The following is a 19,812-nucleotide window of genomic DNA, read 5'->3' as shown; positions in this document are numbered from 1 at the left end:
AAGAGAAGCACAAAAGGTGAAAGAGTGACTCCTTCAGTCAATATCGGCATGCATTAAAGACTATTTAGGTTCTATGGCTGACAACTGTTTCTCTTTCCTGTTAATTAAAAATATGTTGCCGAATGACCAGTCATTCCAAATGATAAGGTACGAGCAAAAAAAGAAAGTATCAAAAATAGGCCACAGACAGTTAAACTCCTATGCCAGTACATAAGCCCTAAATGCTCTGATTTTCAAACTAACTGGTTCTGCAAAGGTGCATCCTGAAGAGGTCTGAGTATTTACCCATGTCATTTTCCTATTGCCAAGGTACAGTCTCTTTAATGGGACCAAAAGTAACAGTGCTGCTGCTGCCATTGCATTCTAGGGGAAGAAATTAAATAAATAGACAGATAAATATTGACAAGAATCAAGAAATGGTTAAGGACACATGGCTGCTCCATTTAAAAAAAAGAATAAAGGAAAATCAATTTAGTGTTCTTTGGCAGGTTTGAGAACCTCACCTTCCCCTGCTTTTCTATACCCTCAAAATTAGCCAGCCTCTGTTCTCCAGTGCAATTCCAATTTGCAAACAGTTGAGTGCAGAACTAGGAACAGGTCAGAGCAAAGAAACATCTCATGTTTTGTTTCACTGACTGAGGACAGAATTGAAAGACTTAGTCCTCCTAGCCTCTCTGGAGGAAGTAGAAATCGCTTAACTGATATCCATTCATTTTTGTTTTCAGGAATACTGTTGCAAACCTAAGTCCTCAAAGCTCCCGACTTTACTCAGATTCTTCTTCAGGAAAACAAAAATATTTGATTAAGCATCTCCTTTCCTGTAAACACTTGAAAGTGACTTTGAATTAACAACTTTTTAGAAGGGATAAGCTACCCAGTGCAGCTGCTAGGAATTTCTGATCTCTTCCCTGCTTCTTTTCAGAGGATCTCTCATAACAAAGTATCAACATGATTTTATAGTACTGCATGAACTCCTACAGCTTATAATTCAGTGGCTTTTTAAACACAGTATACCTTCACCTTCCAAGAGTTTACAAAGAAATCAAGTATCCTTCTTTGCTCAAACGTGTGATGCTCTCCTGCAGACCTTGTTATTTCATCAAAGATCAAATGATGCCACCCTATCTGGCTTTTGCAAGAAATATAATCTCTGGAATCTATATATAGTCTAGGTTCCTTCTTGTTTCTGAAGCACATGCACACCCTTACGCCTTTTTTTTTTTTTTTAATATCTATGAAAGACTGATGTTCTTTTTATTTTTACAGAGTTCTGAATTCTAAGGTCACTCATTGCCATTTCTTCTGCCCATGCTTCTTCTCTTCCACACTGACAGATTAGAATGTACTTTCCAATGCACTTTATTCCTAGGCCACACTCAACTCATAAGGCAGCAGTGGGCCAAGAGCAATTGCTTTTTCATTAACTAAAAAATACACATGATAGCTGATCAGGTCCAAATCCGTTTGAGTACTAAAAGAACACTGACTGAAGCTGAACCCAAGTTACTATTAATGCTCCTGGCAGGCAGGGGAGGGGCAGGGGAAAAGCACTGAAAGTTTCAGATTCACTGTGGTTGTCTCTACCTGAACAGCATCACAGGCTTTCATCCTCTTCTGCTCAAAGCAAGAAACATTTTTATAGCTCCCTTGTAAGTACATGACATTTGAAGTATTTGAAAAATGTTTAAAATAAGATATTCCATATTTTCCCACACATCCTCCCTCAAGGAGGTGTGAACAGGTGTTAGACACATGATATTCATGTTGAACATCCTACTAGAAAATGCTCAAGTTACTATAATAAGCGCTGTATTAAAAAAAATTACATAGTCATCTTTCATCACTGCTTTTAAAATAATGTTTTAAGTTCTGCTCTGAATAGAGTATCTGTAGCAGTTTCACTACACCTGAACACTTTTCAGAAAATTGGAAGCAAATTCCTGTTTGAGGATTCAAGCTTATCATCACTGCAATTTACCCAACCTCCTAACATTAAGAGCTGCAAATGAGCTAAACCTTTGTGTAACAGTAAGCGCATCTGGACCCTGATTTGGATTAAGACCTGCAGGAGCACCCATTGGCATGAACATATGCTGTTACCATTCTCCCATTAGCACATTTTTATGCAGCTTACCCTGGTTAAAACCCCTCAAAACTTAAGAGGCATGGCATCAGCACAGCATTAACAATACCTACACTACTTGGTTTTCAGCTAGCTCCAGTTATCACCAGCAGCCTAGAACTGAGGAATGCTGGTGCAATGCTCTGAGGACCTCTCTCAGGCACACACAAACAGCGCAGAATTTCTCTGCTGCTGATATGGTGCTGTCGCGCTCAGTTCTGCTCAGAGCAGATAATCAACTCATTCAGAGAACTTGCCTAAAAATTGTTTCATGCAGAGCAGCTATCTGATATTCGGTGCCTTTTCGTCCTAGAGGACAGAAAAGTATTCTGGCAGATAAACACTTTTTAAGCAATTAATGTTGGAATTCAAAGCACATTCTTCAGCATCGGGGCAGTATTTTGAAGCAGTGAAAGTTCTGAGAAGATCTATTTACAAACAAAAAGATTAAAGCTCCTGTCCAGGATGGGGTGAGGGTGGGAATCAGTGAAAGGATCGGATGGGACAGAGCCTATAGAACATAAACTTGCTTCAAAACAGGCATGCCCTTGCTTGCAATTTATCATAGCAGAAACAAAGCTATCAGTTTTTTCCAGATTTCAGAGATGAATCCTAAACCCAGATCTCACACTCTGGAATCTAAATATCACATCACCTTCACAAACCTCAATGTAGCTTCCAAAAGGCTGCTAGATTCTGATGGAAAGCTTAAGATTTGGCATAGGAAAATGGAAAAGAAAAAAAAACAGCCAAATCCTAACCCTACAACCTAACTGAGACACATGCTATGAAGTGAAGATTTTCTACTTGGGCTTCTTACAAGGACACTTCTTACAATTGCTGCAATTCCTACCATACTGAACTACTTCTTACCCTTCTTAGCTCTTAAGCGATCTGGGTCTGGCTTAAGTTCAGTTAAAGTTCATCTGGCAACTTCATCAGCCTGCTCCTGTGGCAAGTGTTCTTGGTCTTTGTACCCACAGCAAGAGGGAAATAAAAAAAAAAATAAAAAAAAAAGGCTTTTCTTTTTCAAAACAAACCTAAAACAAAAGGGATGTGGAGAGGGTACTATGAAAATTCCATTACATCTATATTCTGCAGAGACTTTTTTTCCCCCCTAAGACTCAAAGTAAAAATTTGAGTATCTTATTAGCTGTATGTTGGAAGACTGTGGTCTCAAATCAGTTAGTGAAGAAATATAAGATCCTCCTGCATGCAACATTTCCACACAAGTAGGTTCAGTTCCTGCATCTTCAATCCCTATTCAAATTAATTCTGAACTGGGGAGAGGCGGGCAGCATTTGTCATCCTGTCTGTCCTCCCACCAGGAATATCCAAGCTCCATAATTTAAAAGGTTAAGTACCTCCTTACACAATCATCTGCTTCCTAGACCTTCAGCATGTATAATTTTAAGAACACTGAGGTGAAGTCCAGTTTTCAGATACTGTCCAGGAAGTGTAGCACTTGTATTTTTCTCTACTTGACTGGGAAGTTCTACCTCTTGCAGAGAGCAAGAGGGATGACTGCTGGAACAGCAAGAAAACAGAGCACATATACTTGTATATGTGACTTATCTGTCACAAACCAGTGTTGATGGTGCCCAGAAGAAGAGCTATAAATTGTTAAAACATTTGTTCAGCATCATTGCCTATCAAACCCCTGTGCTCATCTAGCTGTGTGCTTTCACTGTGCAACTTCTTAGAGCAGATTCCCCAAGTATTACAAAATATTAAATGGTCAAGACAAATTACTACTATGTATTGTAAGCAATTACAAGAAGAGAAACTAGACTATGGAATTCAACTGAAACTAACCTGGGAAATAAGCAGGGAAGAAAAGCAGGGACAAGCAGCTATCTGCAGCAGTATCATATAGGAAAGGCCTAAAAATGTTCTTTTAATACAGGTATTAAAAAGAAAGGAGAATATTATTACAGGAATAGCTGGCTCGCAGGTGGGGCTGGACAAATGCCATATGTATGAATTAACTAGTTATTTTTAAACCTACCTGGAGAGCTATTCCAGGACAGACATACTAACTTACCTTCAGGTTTTCTGGCCCATTAACGCAGTGCCATATCATGTACTCTAAACAACAGCTTTTTCTACAGCTGGCTGGGAAAAGTACATTACAAGCATACAGGAATTTGTCTAACCTTTTATAGGATTAAAAAAAATGCTGAAAACTTGCAGTAGAGTTATTTCAATAAACACACTGAAGTGAGGAGCCAAATTAACCATGTATATAGCACTTCAGCTTAAGATGAACTATTGAAAAAAGTATTTCTCCTAGCAAAGATGAAGAAAAGGAATCTGAATTTAATTGAATAAATCTTAGCAACAGTTTTTAATCACACCACTTTACACAGTACCTCCTTTTTTGCTGCTTCGATCATGTCCCCTTCCTTAGAACCACCACACTGGTCATGGTAGTTGCCAGAGAATATATACTTTATTTCATTTCTGGCTTTATTAATTACAAATTGTACAACACCAAACTTCCCTACAAAAATTACCACACCACTCAAACTTACCAGTCTTGGCAGTTACCAATGGATAAGAGAGTGAAAACATACCACAGATCAGGTTAAACTAATTTTTCAGTCTGTACAAAGAATTTTCAATCTCTCTTTTTCATAAAAACAATCATGTTGGAACTTCAAGTTTATTTAGCCTACAATGATTTGTTCTGGGAATTTTTCACAGGGACATGAACTGAAACATTATTTAGTGTTCACTCTGCAATACAGCAGTACCTCTTCAACCTTGGATTTTGTTGCTATGGAAGGAACATGATGGTATTTAGAATGCCTTAAAGATATAAACAGGCACTGAGAGAGATCATCAAATCCAAGAAGCCATTTAAGGGAGGAAACAGAACGCATATCCAAATGAACAACTTGCAATATTCCACTTAACACCTAATTATCTGCTAGAACAAAACACATATGCTACTCTAGCTTTGTGACCTCATTTCCTGTATGAAATATGAGGAGAATCATGAAGCAAAAATATAGTTAATAAACACAGTAACATTTACTAATTTCATGGGTTTCTTTTGTTTCAACAGTGCTATCCAAGTCCAATTTGTCTCGCTTTTGAAATTACAACTAATAATCCACAGTTTCATGTAACTTAACTTCTGAGGTATACCCTGTATAAGGGTATCTATAGAGGCTGGTGCTCTTGGCATTAGCAACAAAGTTCATCAGATCACTCAACAAGGATTAGCAACGCTTGTCTAGAAAATTTTTTGTATTCCATTTAGAATACCTAAGCCATGCTCATCACAGACGTTTCCTGATCAGATCAATACTACACCCAGTATCAAACAAATCACCTATCCTGGGACAATACATCAAATTTTGGTTATAACTCTAACTCATTTGTTGAATGGCTAATAGTCACAAAACACTTTTTATGTCCCCCTTAATTTTCAGTGGTGACAGAGAGATTTTACAGTATTTTCTGGCTAGGAAAAGGAACCTGAACCAGTTAAGTTGCTGGGTTCCATCCTCTCCTTTCTTTTTTGCTGAGCAACATTCATCACTGCTTCTTCAAATCCCAGCAGCAGGAGAACAGCACACATGCATATGATAACCCACCAAGGAGGGGTCAGAAGGGCAAACCTCAGGCTACATATGTAACCAACAAGGGGTACATCCTGCTCACTCTCCTGCAGATGCTAGGAGGCACCGCTGAAAGGTGGTACTGTCACACCACAAATCCTGATGCTTTGAATAAGCTGAAGGTGGCCAAGTCTACTTGCCCAGAACAGCCTTTCGAGCCCACTGCTGTCAAGGACCCTCACCGGGACAATGTCCGGCTGGACAAAACCAGCATTTCAGCTCCCATCTCTTTTCCTTTTCTCTTACAGGCCTACAAAACGGTTCACAACTGTGGGGCAGGACATTCTTGCCCTCCATAGCTTTTCCAAGTCCTCCTTGTCCAACCCTGTGACACAGCTTGAAAGCCACTTCTGTATACTATCAGTTCCTCCTCTTCGTGGTCACTGAGCAAGCCCTCTTTTCGCCACCCCACAGGGTTTAGTTTTGGTCCTCCCACACTAAATAAAGGGCTGTACTAGCATCACTGATCCTTCCCTGGAAAAAGGATTCCAGCAACGGGTGAAGGAGTGAACGTGGCTTAAGCATAATACCATCACATGCCTGAAGGGCTTCATTTTGAGCCAAATGTAGCAGCAAAAGGAAAAACAGTATCCTGGACTTCACTTCTTTTTCCCAGCTTCATAAAGGTGTTTGAGGGTAAGTTACTGTATGACAGTAGTTTCACTTGCTTTCAGAAAATGATAGAAAAGCAGCAACAGGAACCCAGTAAAAACTTCATCCAAGTAATGTGAGTGAAAAGAAATAAAGCAGCAAGAGAAACCAAATATTCCCTACTCTGCAACCACAGACGGTAAAGACTGAGATCCAATGCCCTGTATTAAGCTCTACACGCACACACAAGGAAATGCAGATTATGAAGAGAATTACTGTAAGTGTCTTAATATCCAGTGAAATGAGTTTGGTAGAAATTGGTAGCAATAACTGCCATTAAGGAGGAAGGATACTATAGTCATATTTCCTCTTCACTGCATAAAAAAAATCCCCAAAACGCCTCATACATTAAGGAAATGTGAACACTGCTCAAATCAGCACTTATAAGGCTCTTGGCAGGTATTACCCTGAGTGGTCCATAACTACAGCAGAGAAATAAAAATTTTTAAATTACTTTAAAAAGTCACAGCCAAAATTTGTTTCCTGGAATCAGCTAAATTATTTAAAGCATCACCCAAATAAATAAAAAAAAGGACTATCTCTTCATTTCACTTTGTTTTCAGATCAAGTAAGACGACCGTGAAAATTCAGAACATATTTTGAATGGAGGTATTACAGGGACTTTTCCTTTTTGCAATTCAAATATAATGGTTAATTTTAAAGAAGTTTCCACATACCTTTCCTTTAACAATCTACAGGGAACAGTTGAGGGAAAATACAACTGGACTAGACTTGGGGCCAAGATTTTTTTACAGCAGCGTAGGAGAAGCCCCTCCCAATTATTAACTGTAATCCAAGATACAATTAAGCTTATTTATGAAAAAAATGCATCAGTAAGGTGACATCATACCACCACAAGACTTGCCATGTAAGAAACATATAGCATAGACTATATATTTAACAAGATCCACAGCCTTACCAGTCAATAACAATTCTTCTTTAATTTGTATTCCATGAAGCAATTTGATCAAATGGACAGATGTAGAGATGAGACCCAAGTTCCTGTTATAAAATTGGGGAAAAAAAAATAATCACTTGATATGAAATAAACTCAAATAAAGTGAAAAGGCTTTTCACTGAAGTCAACTAGTCTTTAACACCTTTAGAAACTGACATAAAAAGCAGTTTCTCCCACCTAACTGTGCCTGACTATCAGTAGCTACACTACTACCATCAGAAGCAAAATGAACAGGTTTACTGCATCAGCCTGCATATTAACGACTTTGTACACAGTACCTTCATAGCTAAGTACTCTTTCCTCTCTTTTTGCTGTTCTTCTAAATCAGATGCTAAAAATTTGCAGGTTATTCCTGTAATTTAAACAGCTTTATTTGTGTAAAAACTTTGCTTTTTTTTTGAAGTTCAAGTACTCAGGGAAAGTGTCAATGTACATTACTTAGTAATAAAATTTGAGGATTTTAAATACCAACAAAGCAGTTAGTGACAGCCATCAAACGAACAACACTGCCAGTTCAAAGGGAAAAATAAAAAATCCTCAGAGGGAAGCAGGGAAGGTCAAGTAATCATTTATCCTTTCTCCAGTGAGAAGGAATCATAGTTGGAATCTCAGAACGGTTCGGATAGGAAGGGACCTTAAAGATCACATAGTCCAACCTTCCCTGCCATGGGCAGGGACAACTTCCACTACACAAGGCAGTGGAAAGCCCCATCCAGCCTGACCTTGAATACTTCCAGACACAGAAAAGCATGGTGTTAGTAAAGGAAAATTAGTGAAGCCACTTGGAATAAAAAACACCAAAATAATTCTACAGCTGAAGATCAGCAATCCTGGAGGCAGATAACATACATGCCAGGATGTGCATGCAACAGGAATAAAAAAAAACCCAAAGTCAAAGAATACAGTATAAACAGATGAAGTTTTCAGATTTTTAACTCGCTCGTACTTTGGTAGTCAAGCTTTTTGAGAACAGATCAGCCAAGACGGTGGCTGAAACTTCAGAACATAGCAATACCATCTCTACCAAACCTCCAACACCCATGCATAAGTTACTTAAAAGGTATCGTATCACATATGAATGCTGAATAATTGCCTTCTGCAGATGTTTTCTAAACATACACACATATTCTTTCTCATTAAGTTCTAACACAGAAGAGAAGCTAAAGATACGTTTATAAATATATAATACACCCATGCACACTGGTAGACATACAATCTATTGAAACATTTCCCATTCTTTCAGACCTCAGATTTCTTCACAGCACACAAAGCAGAAAAAACTGGCTCTGGAAGGAACAAGGCCTCATATTCCCCAATATTTTAAAAGTTGTTACACAATCCATTTGTTTAGAGTCTTTGCATTCTTTCCTAGAAACAATCAGTTTTAATTTTGATCAAACAACTTGTAGTTTGGGGTGGGAAGGAATGGGGGGGAAGAAGTTTGGAATATCTGAATGCTACACACTTCAAACCAAAGGCACATAATTTTCCTTCCAATCCCAACTTTTGATTGTTCAGGACACTTAATTCCTAAACAAGTTGTACGTTTGCAACTGTTTAAAAATCAACACAAACACATAGCTAATACACAGCTGGCTCAAAGCACCCAGTGCAGTATTAAAATGAGCATAAATTGTGCTGCTACAAAGCCAAAACACTGTCCAACGAGTGACCCACTGAGTCCTTCGCTGTTGGAAACATGGTCAGAACCTCCTATACACACATGCCTTCTCCCTCCACAGTCTCAAGGAAAGCAGGATTATTAGCATCCAGCTTTTTAAATGAGCAAGACTATGCTAACTGCCTAATAAGGGAAAGCACACAGCACAATTTTTCAGCGTGCTTTTGTCCAGAAACAGGATGGATAACTGAATTCCATTAGAAATTCACTTTCACTTTCTAATGGAATTCAGATATCTCTAACTATGTTGTATTTGTCACGCTACTGAAAAGGGCAATGCTTCAAACTCTGAGCCACACAATTCTGTTCCCCCAGTTTACTTAGCATGAACAACTGTGGAGCTACATTAAGTTACAATAAGGAACCCAGTCTGGCTGAACATCCACCCAGCAAAAAATTATAAGCAAGCATATAAATATTCTGTCAGACCAGTTCCTTGACCCACAACACGATCATGAGTACTAGCACTGCCAGCAACAAAATTGGTAAGAGCCTGAACTTAGATCTAGCTTATCACAAAAGTAATGCCTTCCACTAAGTCCCACAATTTTTGTGGCATTAACAAAATTCTGCCCCAGCGCAGAAGTTGCAACTTTTTCCCATGTCAAAATGGGAAATATATTTCATTCAATAAACCAAATTTCACTAGTCCCAAGAAATCCAATTTTAAGACTGTAATCCACAATGATTCTTCGTGATCTAACAAGCTTGTAACATGTTTCTGGAGCATGTTTTTCATTGGTTGGTTTTGGGTTCTTGACAGGGAAGGATATTTGTTGCTCTTTTGGGGGTTTTTGGTTGGGGGTGTGGTGGGGTGTGTGTGTTTGGTTTTTTGATTGTTTTGGGTTTTTTTAAACAGCAGGTAGACTACAAGGTTTTCAGTAATTACAGTTGGTTGTATCCCAAGCATTCCCTCAATGCTGCAACAAATGCAAACAAACAAAAAAAAGAGGGTAAATAAGGAGCCAGACTGACTTCTTATTATCTATTAATACGAGTATACCTGTATATATATCAGGGTGGACACGCACAATTCTACACATTATACTATGCCATGAGTGCCAGAAAAATCGAAACGCACCTTATAAAAAACATACAAATCCTGTAAGTGATAGTTAAAGACTATTTACTTACTCACTATGTTATCCAAAAAAATAGAAGAAATTAAAGAGGAAAAAAGGAGAGTTCCACAGTCAGACTTACGGAAGGCTTAAATCATTTACATAATCAACTTGTACTAAGGACACAAAGACTTTGTTCTACTATTCAGCAGTGCCCCAAACTGGCCTACAAATAGGTCAGCTATTTTTGTTTCTTGCATACTTTATTTCAAGTGATTGCATCAAGCAGGAAATACCAGTTAATAAATCAACTAACACAGCAGTGTAAAATAAGAATCTCTATATAAAACCACACAAACATCTGAAGGTTGTATTTTTGTACCGGTTAAAACGGATCATAACTATACCTCATGACATGTTGATTCTTGGCACACTCAACACAGGCATTCCGCAGACATCTGAAACACTCTGCTATGAGCAGCAGGCAGGTGTCTAGATCTACCAATGCACAGGAGTCCTTACAGGCCTGCTCAATTTCACTTGTGGTGCTTGTCAGGATTTCCAGGAGGTCACGAAATATACTTTCTTCTGCTATTTCTCTGAAAGAAAGAAATTTGCAGTGAACAAAAAAAAAAAAAAAAAAATGCACTGCTATCAAAAAGGCTCTATTACAACAACTACACTTCCTATTGTAAACCCAAAGATATTTCTGCAACAATCTTTAACTGTTCGTAGTATACAAGGTATTCCAAGTAGAAACAGCAAAATATATGCACACTGTCATCACACCAGCCTTTTCAGAAAGGGGCTGAGGGAGACTTGTGTTGCCTTAACTTTCCCCACAGCTTTCCAACAGCTCCTTGGAATGTTAAAAAAAAAAAAAGTCTCCCTAATGCATATAGCTAGCATGTTTATACATGACACTGCATGTTGTTTTAAGAATTAGGAATTGCTTTAATTAATGAACACAGTTTAGATGTGCAGCACTAGAAGTTTCAAAAGAAGGAGGTATCAGAAGCTCCATTACAAAATAGCCTGCCACAAATTTCACCAGAGGGAGAAAGAGAAGTCCTGAAGAAATCCAGTGGCTGCACTAGCATCATTCTGAAGTGTGTGAATCAAAGCCAAGAGAGAAGATCAACTGTCCACTTCAGCAGACAACTACCCCAACACAAAAAATACCATGCCACTTCTTAAGAGTATCAAGACCTAGCAAAAAAATTTACAAAACCATATGCATATACAAAGATATCATATGAATGGATGTAGATTCACCAGACTCCCCAGGACTGACACACGCATCTGGAGATGATCTGCCACACAGATATGCACGTTTCCAAACTATAGCTATTCACATACTTTCTCCCCTGATTTTATGTTCAGAAAGGAGATGAGTGCAACGCATTACAAACATTGCAAACTCAGTTTTGATACTACATGCTGGTGAAAAGAAGCCACACCAAAGAAATGTTTATGGCATTGCTACAGGAAAGTTCATAAATTTGCTCATCCAGTACTTCCGACCAGAGTCAGAAAAGAGAAATCCAGATACAGTCTCCTTGAACAGACTTATCGTGCACTGAAGATCAAATGGGAAAGTTAAGATCTGAGACATAAGGTTAAGAAATACCTCCTAAGCTATGAACAGAAGAGTGAGATAAAACAAAGTAATACTGAACAAAATATGTGCGCATAGAAAACTCTTCCTAAAGGAAAACTTAAAGATTTCTTGATTAAACATTAGTGGATTACCTGTGTTCTGATGCTCACTCAAATGTCTAAACATTTGCACAATTAGAAATTCCACCTACTCTTTATCACAATTGCCCATACACCAAACCATCAAATCACTTAGGTTTTGTGCTTTAGACTGAGTGCTTATGAGCACTGAATCCAACTGTTAACCGAACACTGCCAACTCCACCGCTAGACCATGTTCCTAAGTGCCATGTCTACACATCCAGTCTGTAACACCCTTAGATATATCCGAAGATTATCCTATCTCCCACCTCTGATCCTGCCATATTCTCTTTCCTAGACTAAACAAAACCGGTTCTCCCAGCCTTCACACACAGTTCACATTTTTTGAGCATCTTACCACTCTTGTAGATGAACACTATTGGAGCAACATCTTACTGACAGTACAGTGCATCCAATACTGAGGTCTGTTAGGGTGTGGAATAGATTTACAAAGAAAGGAGAGCACTTGTATGTTAAGAAATACAACAGTGTACACAAATATAATTAAATTACTGCAACATTAGATTTCAGATCTCCAGGAAATAGATTATTTTATTCCACAACTTCCAAGATGATCAAGACCAATACACTTACACAATTTCCATCTCCATTAAAACATTAAAAAAAACCCCAAGTACAGCATCAATGAGAATTACTGGGGGGGGGCGGCAGAGGCAGTTGCATTTTATAGTGGTGTAATAGTGAACTGAAAGTACCAAAGTGGCACAACAAGGACCAAAAGCAGAGCTGGCCCCCAGTCATAAAGAAAAAAGCAGCACTTACATAACCAGAAAGAAGGTTTGGAATTTGGCGTTGTTTTCAAGATATAAGACACTCATGGGACTTGAACTTTCGACTTACAAGAACTGGTGCAACTCCTGCTGCTGCATGACAGGCATGCAGGCCAAAAGAAGATTCAGTGGCTGACACACCACAGTACACATGGTAAATGCATCCAGACACAAGTTTTTCTAAACATCAGAAGAACTACAGTCTGGTAAAGGAGCACCCAGCCAGGCCTCATCCCAAACATACAAAAGCTATGTTTTCTCTCCTGAGTGAAGAAGCCATGTAGAACCATCAGCAGTTAGTCAGCTGAGTTTTAAAACACTGAAATTATTCTAAAATAGAAAATCACTCAGTCCAGCTGCAGTTTCCTTTATATTCATCCATGCCATGTGGTGGATTATCACATGAAACCGGTTATTTCCTGACCCAACTTCAAAATACAGAAATCAGTGGACAGTGCAAGACATGTACTACTGTACAACATTCAATTATTTGAAATTCGCAAAACAGAAATGAAAAAAGCTGCAAACATTTTTGTGCACATTCTTGTGCTCTACTGGTAAAAGGATATCTTAAAGTTATTCTTACCCTGGAAGTCTCTATTCTCGTTCAGTTATGCAGCAGAACAGAAGATGTAGTCAGATACTACATCACAAGCATACTGAGCCATTGTGGCAACTTTTTCTCTTACTATTAGATTGAAAGCAAAAAAAAAACCCTAAGGGCATAGATATTTCCAGTAAAATGCAAAGATGAAACTCTTGCATGTCCTAACAGCAAGTGTGAGGTATACAAGGAAGTGCCTGTCCTTGTTGTGAATGTGGAAGTAGATGTGGATTTTTAAATATCAGTGAGGAGAGACAGAACTCCAAATCTCTCTTGCACTCTTTTAAAAAAAAAAATGAATGTGCTTCATGTCTTCCTGTGCAGAAATCAAATCTCTTCCTAAAACAGAAAAGAAAATTTAACAAGCAAAAGTTATTCTAAAAGAACAAAGAATTACTTAAAGGCTGTTTGGTAAAGCAGGATTCAATTCAGAGAAGTTTAAATGCAACACCTGTACTTTATACATTTATACATCACTGCAATTTCAGTGTTCACTACAGAGGAATTGCAATTAAAATTATCCTTCTGTGCAAAACCTGAAATCCTCAAATTAGTGAGGAGGGCAGGAAGTGTTTAGCTAATACCAAGAAATCAGTCAAGAATGATTTCACGTTAACTGTTCCACAGCAATGCTTATAACCACCTTTTTAAAAAAAACAATCTTTTTCCAGAAGTACAACAAAGATTCACATAAGATAAAAATAGCAGCTACAAGTATTAAAAATGTATTTTTGAAAAGGAAAATATTTTTCTTCCATAACCTTTCCCCTATCTTTAAATATTAGTCTGTAAAACTATCAAAGAACCTGCTACGTAGCTTTTAGATTAAAAACCACCTTCTATCATAAACAGGACTTTAAATTCATTCAGAACTGCTCTGCAGATATTCCACAAACTTCTGGTTCCTATGTTTTGTTTCAGGATCTTCACAATTTGCTGCTGCCACCTGTTCTTGATTTCAGCATCAAGTATTCTGCAGGAATACCAAAGGAAGCAGAAGCAAAGGGTACAACAGCCCAGCTCTCAGACAAGGAAGAGATGCATAATTTCTTGATAAGGCAAAACAGAGAGTCAGAATTCATGTATTGATGCCAAAAGAAAGATTACTGTCACTCCACGTAAGACCCAAGTGCTTGATTGTTACAAACAGAAACTGTACAAGATAACAGCCTAGTTAACAGAGAGTTAAAAACATTACTGTAACCCTGCTCCAAAAATAACTAAATTAGTCTGGAATTACACAAACAATGCAGAAGTTTGCAATTCTAGACTTCCACTCTATGTTTTAGGTACTTACACAATTCCACTCCTGTAAGTCCCTAAAAAGTCTTCAAAGTATTTATCTTCACAATATTTCTGGTAATAGAACAAAGCCCTTTTCTTCCTTTTGTAATTTGTAATGGAAGCATGAAGAAGTCAAGTCTTCTGCTCAAAAACCCTGGAAGTCTTGAGTAAAGCACACAGCTGAATTCAAGTCTTCCAAATTCCACACCATGGTCTTGTAGCTGGGGCATTGTTTTCTCACCTTACTTGCTTCTGAATTACAGACCACTAGAACTCCCATTTTCACATTATTTTGTTTCCACAAGTACTGCACAATCACAAAATAACAAAAGAATTGTCACTAAATAGCACAACTTCCAGTACCAAACACCCATTGGGTCATGTCTGCTCGTTCAACAGCACTAACAGCAGTATTTTCTACATTTGGCGAATGTATTGCCAAAGCTGCTCTCAGATCCATTCTGCCACATCCTATAGGATGTAAGGTAGCACTACAGCTTTGTCCTTCTGGAAGGGCAATTACAGTGCCTCTCTTCCAGCCCACCTGCATCCACAAAACTTGGCTATTTTGGAGAATATCTACTCTTCTGTCAATCACAGTGGCAGATGTTTCAGGGAGGAAGGCGAGAAACAGGGAGAGCCTGCACGTAAGGCCAAAACGTACACAGGTCCTCCTCTCTTCCTCGAGAAATTGAGATGAACATCAGAAGAAGGTCTCCTGTACCCACAATGATCACATGAGAGTACTTGTAAGTACATCGCCCTGTACCGCCCCCCTGCCCCCCAACTTTCAGTGTGGATTCAATAAAACAGCATTGGGAATTAAAACACCTAATTTTATGGTAAGCTAAGAAGTTTAATTTCTTTGCTCTTCAAACAGCTACTGTTGAGGGGAGCGAGCACAAGCTTCACACCAACCCATGCCTCCTCCCACCTTCCAGGAAGAGCAAAACCCGTCACCCTAAGCCCAGTCACACAGCCAAACCTCTGCATGCCCAACCTTTGCCAGTGTCTGTGCAGTACTGCAGACAACCCGACCTTACAGGCACAGCAACACTCCATACCGGCCCCTTGCTTTCTCCAGTAACCCCATGTTTTCTCTCCCTATCTTAAACCTACTAAGGCACATCCAACCCTTCCTCCCACCGAAGCCCACCCCGCTGCACACCACATGCCCTCAGGCACCCGGGCCTACAGCCGCCACCCTCACCCCGAGGCCTGGGCCTCGCACAGGCATGGGCCTGCATCCCGGCAGGGCCTCACATAGGCAAGGCCTGCCCCGCTGGAGGCCCCGCTGTGGCGTTCTGCCCCACTGCGGCTACTCCCACAGCTACAACCCACCCGAGTGTACCTGCCCAGGACAGCGACTGCTGTCACCTGTGCCTGGCAGACACAAAGCTCTCCTTCCTGCCCTGGCCCCGCAGCGGGCACAGGGGTGCAAGCAGACTGCCAGCTCCTCATGGGTCCCCAAGGGAACGGGGAGGCGAAGGGACAGGGCACCCCAACACGAGAAGCCACGGGGGAGGCCAGAGACTTCACCGCAGGGCCGGCAGCATCCGGCCGCCCTTCTGTGGGCGCCGAGGGCCGCTTTCACCACGGAGCCCCCGGCCCGCTGCCGACACCCCGAGCGGCGGCAGTGCCTGCGAGCAAGGCCGAGCCCTGCCCGCCGGCACACGGACCACCCAGTCCCGCCGGCACCACCGCTCCCACGGCCGGAGCTCCCTCCCCCGGCACACGTGGCGGCGGGCGGCCCCTCCTCCCCGCTACCTGGGCTGCGCCTCCCGGAACAGGCCCGCCAGCGCCCGCACGCTCTCCAGGCCGGCCCCCGGCGCGGCCGCCACGGCGCGCCCCAGCCGCGCCGCCGCAGCGGGCAGCGCTCCCGCCGCCGCCATCGCCCGCCTCGGCGCGGCCCAGCTCCGCCCCCCGCCGCGCGGAAATGGCGGCGGCCCGGCCCCGGCTGGCGGGCGGTGCGGCGGGCAGGGCTGGCCCGCGGGCCGGCGGCAAAATGGCTGCCGCCCTGTGGGGGCGCGGGCGGGAGTGGCGGGCGCGTCGTGCGGGGGTGCGAGGCCTTGCCTTCCCCGCCGTGAAACGGCAGCCGTGGGGACTGCGCTCGGTTCGCCCCCTCCCGCGGGGCCGCCCCCCCGGCGCTTCTCAGGGAGAGGGGTAAGGGCTGGCTGCACGCTGCGGGGTCTGGGCCTCCTCCCGTCTGTTTTTGCAGATGCTTACCTTTAAATGGTCCAAATAAATACTTCAGCGTGTTCTGAATGTACATAGGGAAAGTTAACATATGCATGTTGGGGGGAAAAATCAGGCTTCCCAGGGATAAAGGGACTAATTGTAGCCAAATGCTATAGAAAGCTTCATTAAACTGGAACTAAACTCGGTTTACCAAAGGTACTTGAAGGAACCTGAAAGCAATACCTCCCACAGAAAGCGTATGGCAGGAAAACCCACCAGTGGTTGATTTCTCCTCATTCACGCCTTCCTCCATGTTAAGGTGACATAACACTGGCTTTCACATATGCTCTAAAACCAAACTTTGTTGGTGTTTGTTTTCTACCACCCAAGATAAAAATCCCAGTCCTGTTGCACTCATCTTACACAGTTTATCTGCTGACGCAGTGTTGTGGGTACAGAAAACCTTCTAAAGTCCCCGGTGCATCCCTGGTACCTGAGGCTATGCATCCTTGCTGCCATCCCAGAGCGAGCCCCTCCATGGCCGGTATCCCAGGGTTGTATCCTTTTAGAAATAAACTTGCATGTCTGGGGTTACCAGCGGGGCAGACTTCATTTACTGTCAAAGTTATTCATACATTGGTAAGTGCCATTTCCAGGCCTCTTCCTGGTAATCGTTGTGTGTTACTAATGCGCAGCCAATCCGTTCTTGACAGCTCTAGAGCAAAACCACCTTCAAATAACAAGTAGAAATTAAGTATGTAAACATTGCCAGGCATGACTCCTTGCAATCATGCAAGTTCTTCCATCTAACAGTTCTTACTACATTTAAGAATTGCCTGTTCATGAATAAAGAGTAATTTGTTTCAAATGCGGTGGAACTCGAGACTAAGAATAGCAAAGCATGAGAAGTGCCCTGGCTGTGGCCGAGTGCATTGTGCCTAGCAGTGACGACTCCGGCGAGGAGAACGGCCTCAGCACATAACCGCGTTGCTCTGCACATTCTCACTGATTGCGGTAGGTCTGGGCAACCAGCAGATCACAGCTTCAGGGAAGGAAGCAGTAGGGTACACTAAAATCCAACAGGACAGTCACATGTACTCTGTGAAAATTATCTGCAAATACCTAATTTTGTATTTGGTTGTATCCTACCCCATTTGGGAAAGGACGCGGTTTGTCCAGCAGGCCAGTTTAACTCACTGTCTTCATCTTTTAGCCAACGTTTTGCCTGTCTTTTGTCAAACTCAAATTTTATAAGCAACAATTTTTTATATATACCTTATAACTAAAAAAAAATCTGATGTTTTAAGGTGACCGTTGACCAGCTTTTACTCCATTAAGTATACAGGTTTTTCACGTAATGTAGTGATGCATTAAACTGCAAAATATTTTGGATCAAATATCTGAAAATACAGACTAGACCATAGATGTCCATGACATCAGTAAAGGGATGCGTTAGTTCTCTAATTCAAACTAGTACATTGTTAAGGCTTCAACTTGACCCCAAATGACATAAAGGATGACAAAAATAACTCATGCTTACCCTGGGGCAAGGTTAGATAGGATACAGCAGCTCCACATATAAATATTTTCTTTTTAAGAACACTTGGAGAGCAATGCAGAACAGAAAAGCCTTTTTTTCTAGCAACTGTAGCAGAGTCCTGATCTTGGTGAGATCTTCCAACAATTTCCACAGGCCAGCCTTACCCTGTTTAGACTTGCTGCCTATTTCATCATATGCCTCTTCAATCAACATTATTGATTATTACTCATGAATCCTTGTGAAAAACAGTGTTGCCAATGTATGTGATCTCTTTTGAATTTTTTTTCTGCCTTCAACAGCCACAGTGGTTTTGGGTTTCCTCATTTTAGTTTTTCCATGCTTTCATTCATTCTCAACAACATAACTCAAACCCACCTTTATTAACAAGGCCATGCAATACTTTGAGATAGGCCTCTCATAAGGGAGTTCTACAGGGTCTCAGGGATATCAGTTATAGAATTCAGTCATTTTTACCGGAGTACTCACAGATACTATGTCTTGAACTCATCTGATCTGTGGGATTCTGTGAATGTAGGCAGATCCCTTAAAAGATCCGGTTTTTCCCCCAGAAGGCTTACAACCTAAATGTTTGGTTTTCTTAGCACAGATTTAAAGAACTACAAGAAGGGAAACAATCTACCTAGAGATGATTACTCCATCTGAAAAGAAAATTATGCAGAACTTATTTTTAAGAGTTCTGCATCAAATTAAGAGGTAGGCCAGTCTCCTGAGGCACAGGTATTTGAAGCTGGATGTAGAAAAAGATCCATCCCAGCTGAGTCTCTGGAGGGAGTCAGTTGCCCTGTTTCAGCAAATGCCGGCTCTGCAGGAGGCAAAGGAGGTCAAAGACTTTGAATCCCTCACATGTCAAATGTTGAGAGATGGCCGCTCATTCTCATCACATGTATGCTAGTCTTGCCCTTTTTTTATTGGAGGTAACTTCCATCAGAAGATAAAATTTGGGCTCTGGAAAAAGTTACTTTACACTAAAGAAGCAAATCCCACAACATGTTATATTCCCGGCATAAATATTAGTTTTCTGACTCTTATTTTGGGCCTGTATTAGATTAAGTATGACTTGGGCCACAGAGCTTTGAAGCTCTAGACCAAAGCTTTTATTTTTGGTCTAGTATTTAATAAGATCCAGTGAAACTGATTGATGCACTTGGGAAAATGCTTTTGATTAGCCTTTGTTGCTGAGCAGTGAGGCCCACAGCAGATCCACTGGAGCACACTGTACCCTCATGCCGGTGTTCCACCAGGCAAATTACGGTAATTGGATGAGGAATTCTGAACACCTACATTAAAAGGAGTAAGAGCACATCTGAGAGGAAATAGTATCATCTTCTTAACCGTCAGAGACTGAACACAAACCAGCTTTTAACCTTTTTGGAGATATACAAGGGCAATGAAGAATCTGTATGAAATGGATAGTGCAGACTGTCTTAATCCCACAAATATTTATTGCTGTCCCAAGCCAACAACTCCAGAGGTTGTTTGGCTTCAGATGAGATGATAACGTGTGTCAGAACCATAAAAGAGTGGTTGCATTTGATGTTGAGATGTATGTGTC

The 19,812-nt window shown here is 41.0% G+C and overlaps 1 protein-coding gene across 3 annotated transcripts in view; it reads right to left on the bottom strand.

The window, feature by feature from the left end:
* Nucleotides 1-16,457, bottom strand: part of ATXN10 (ataxin 10) — a 102,273-nt gene extending 85,816 nt beyond the window's left edge. Inside the window, exons 1-3 of one of the 3 annotated variants that reach the window (XM_056340634.1) lie at nucleotides 16,289-16,457; nucleotides 10,510-10,701; nucleotides 7,322-7,404 (exon numbers count right to left, since the gene is read on the bottom strand). In XM_056340634.1, the coding sequence (XP_056196609.1) occupies nucleotides 7,322-7,404; nucleotides 10,510-10,701; nucleotides 16,289-16,413 (400 nt within the window). In that variant the 5' untranslated portion in view covers nucleotides 16,414-16,457. Of the gene's footprint in view, nucleotides 1-7,321; nucleotides 7,405-10,509; nucleotides 10,702-15,872; nucleotides 16,200-16,288 lie in introns of those variants that run through there. The other 2 variants (XM_056340632.1, XM_056340633.1) reach the window with 2 other exon arrangements.
* Between the last annotated feature and the right edge of the window lie 3,355 nt (nucleotides 16,458-19,812).

The sequence above is a fragment of the Falco biarmicus genome, chromosome 5, assembly GCF_023638135.1.
Source record: "Falco biarmicus isolate bFalBia1 chromosome 5, bFalBia1.pri, whole genome shotgun sequence".
NCBI lineage: Eukaryota > Metazoa > Chordata > Aves > Falconiformes > Falconidae > Falco > Falco biarmicus.
Note: the sequence above shows the minus strand (reverse complement) of the source record. Positions and strands in the feature narration are given on the sequence as shown.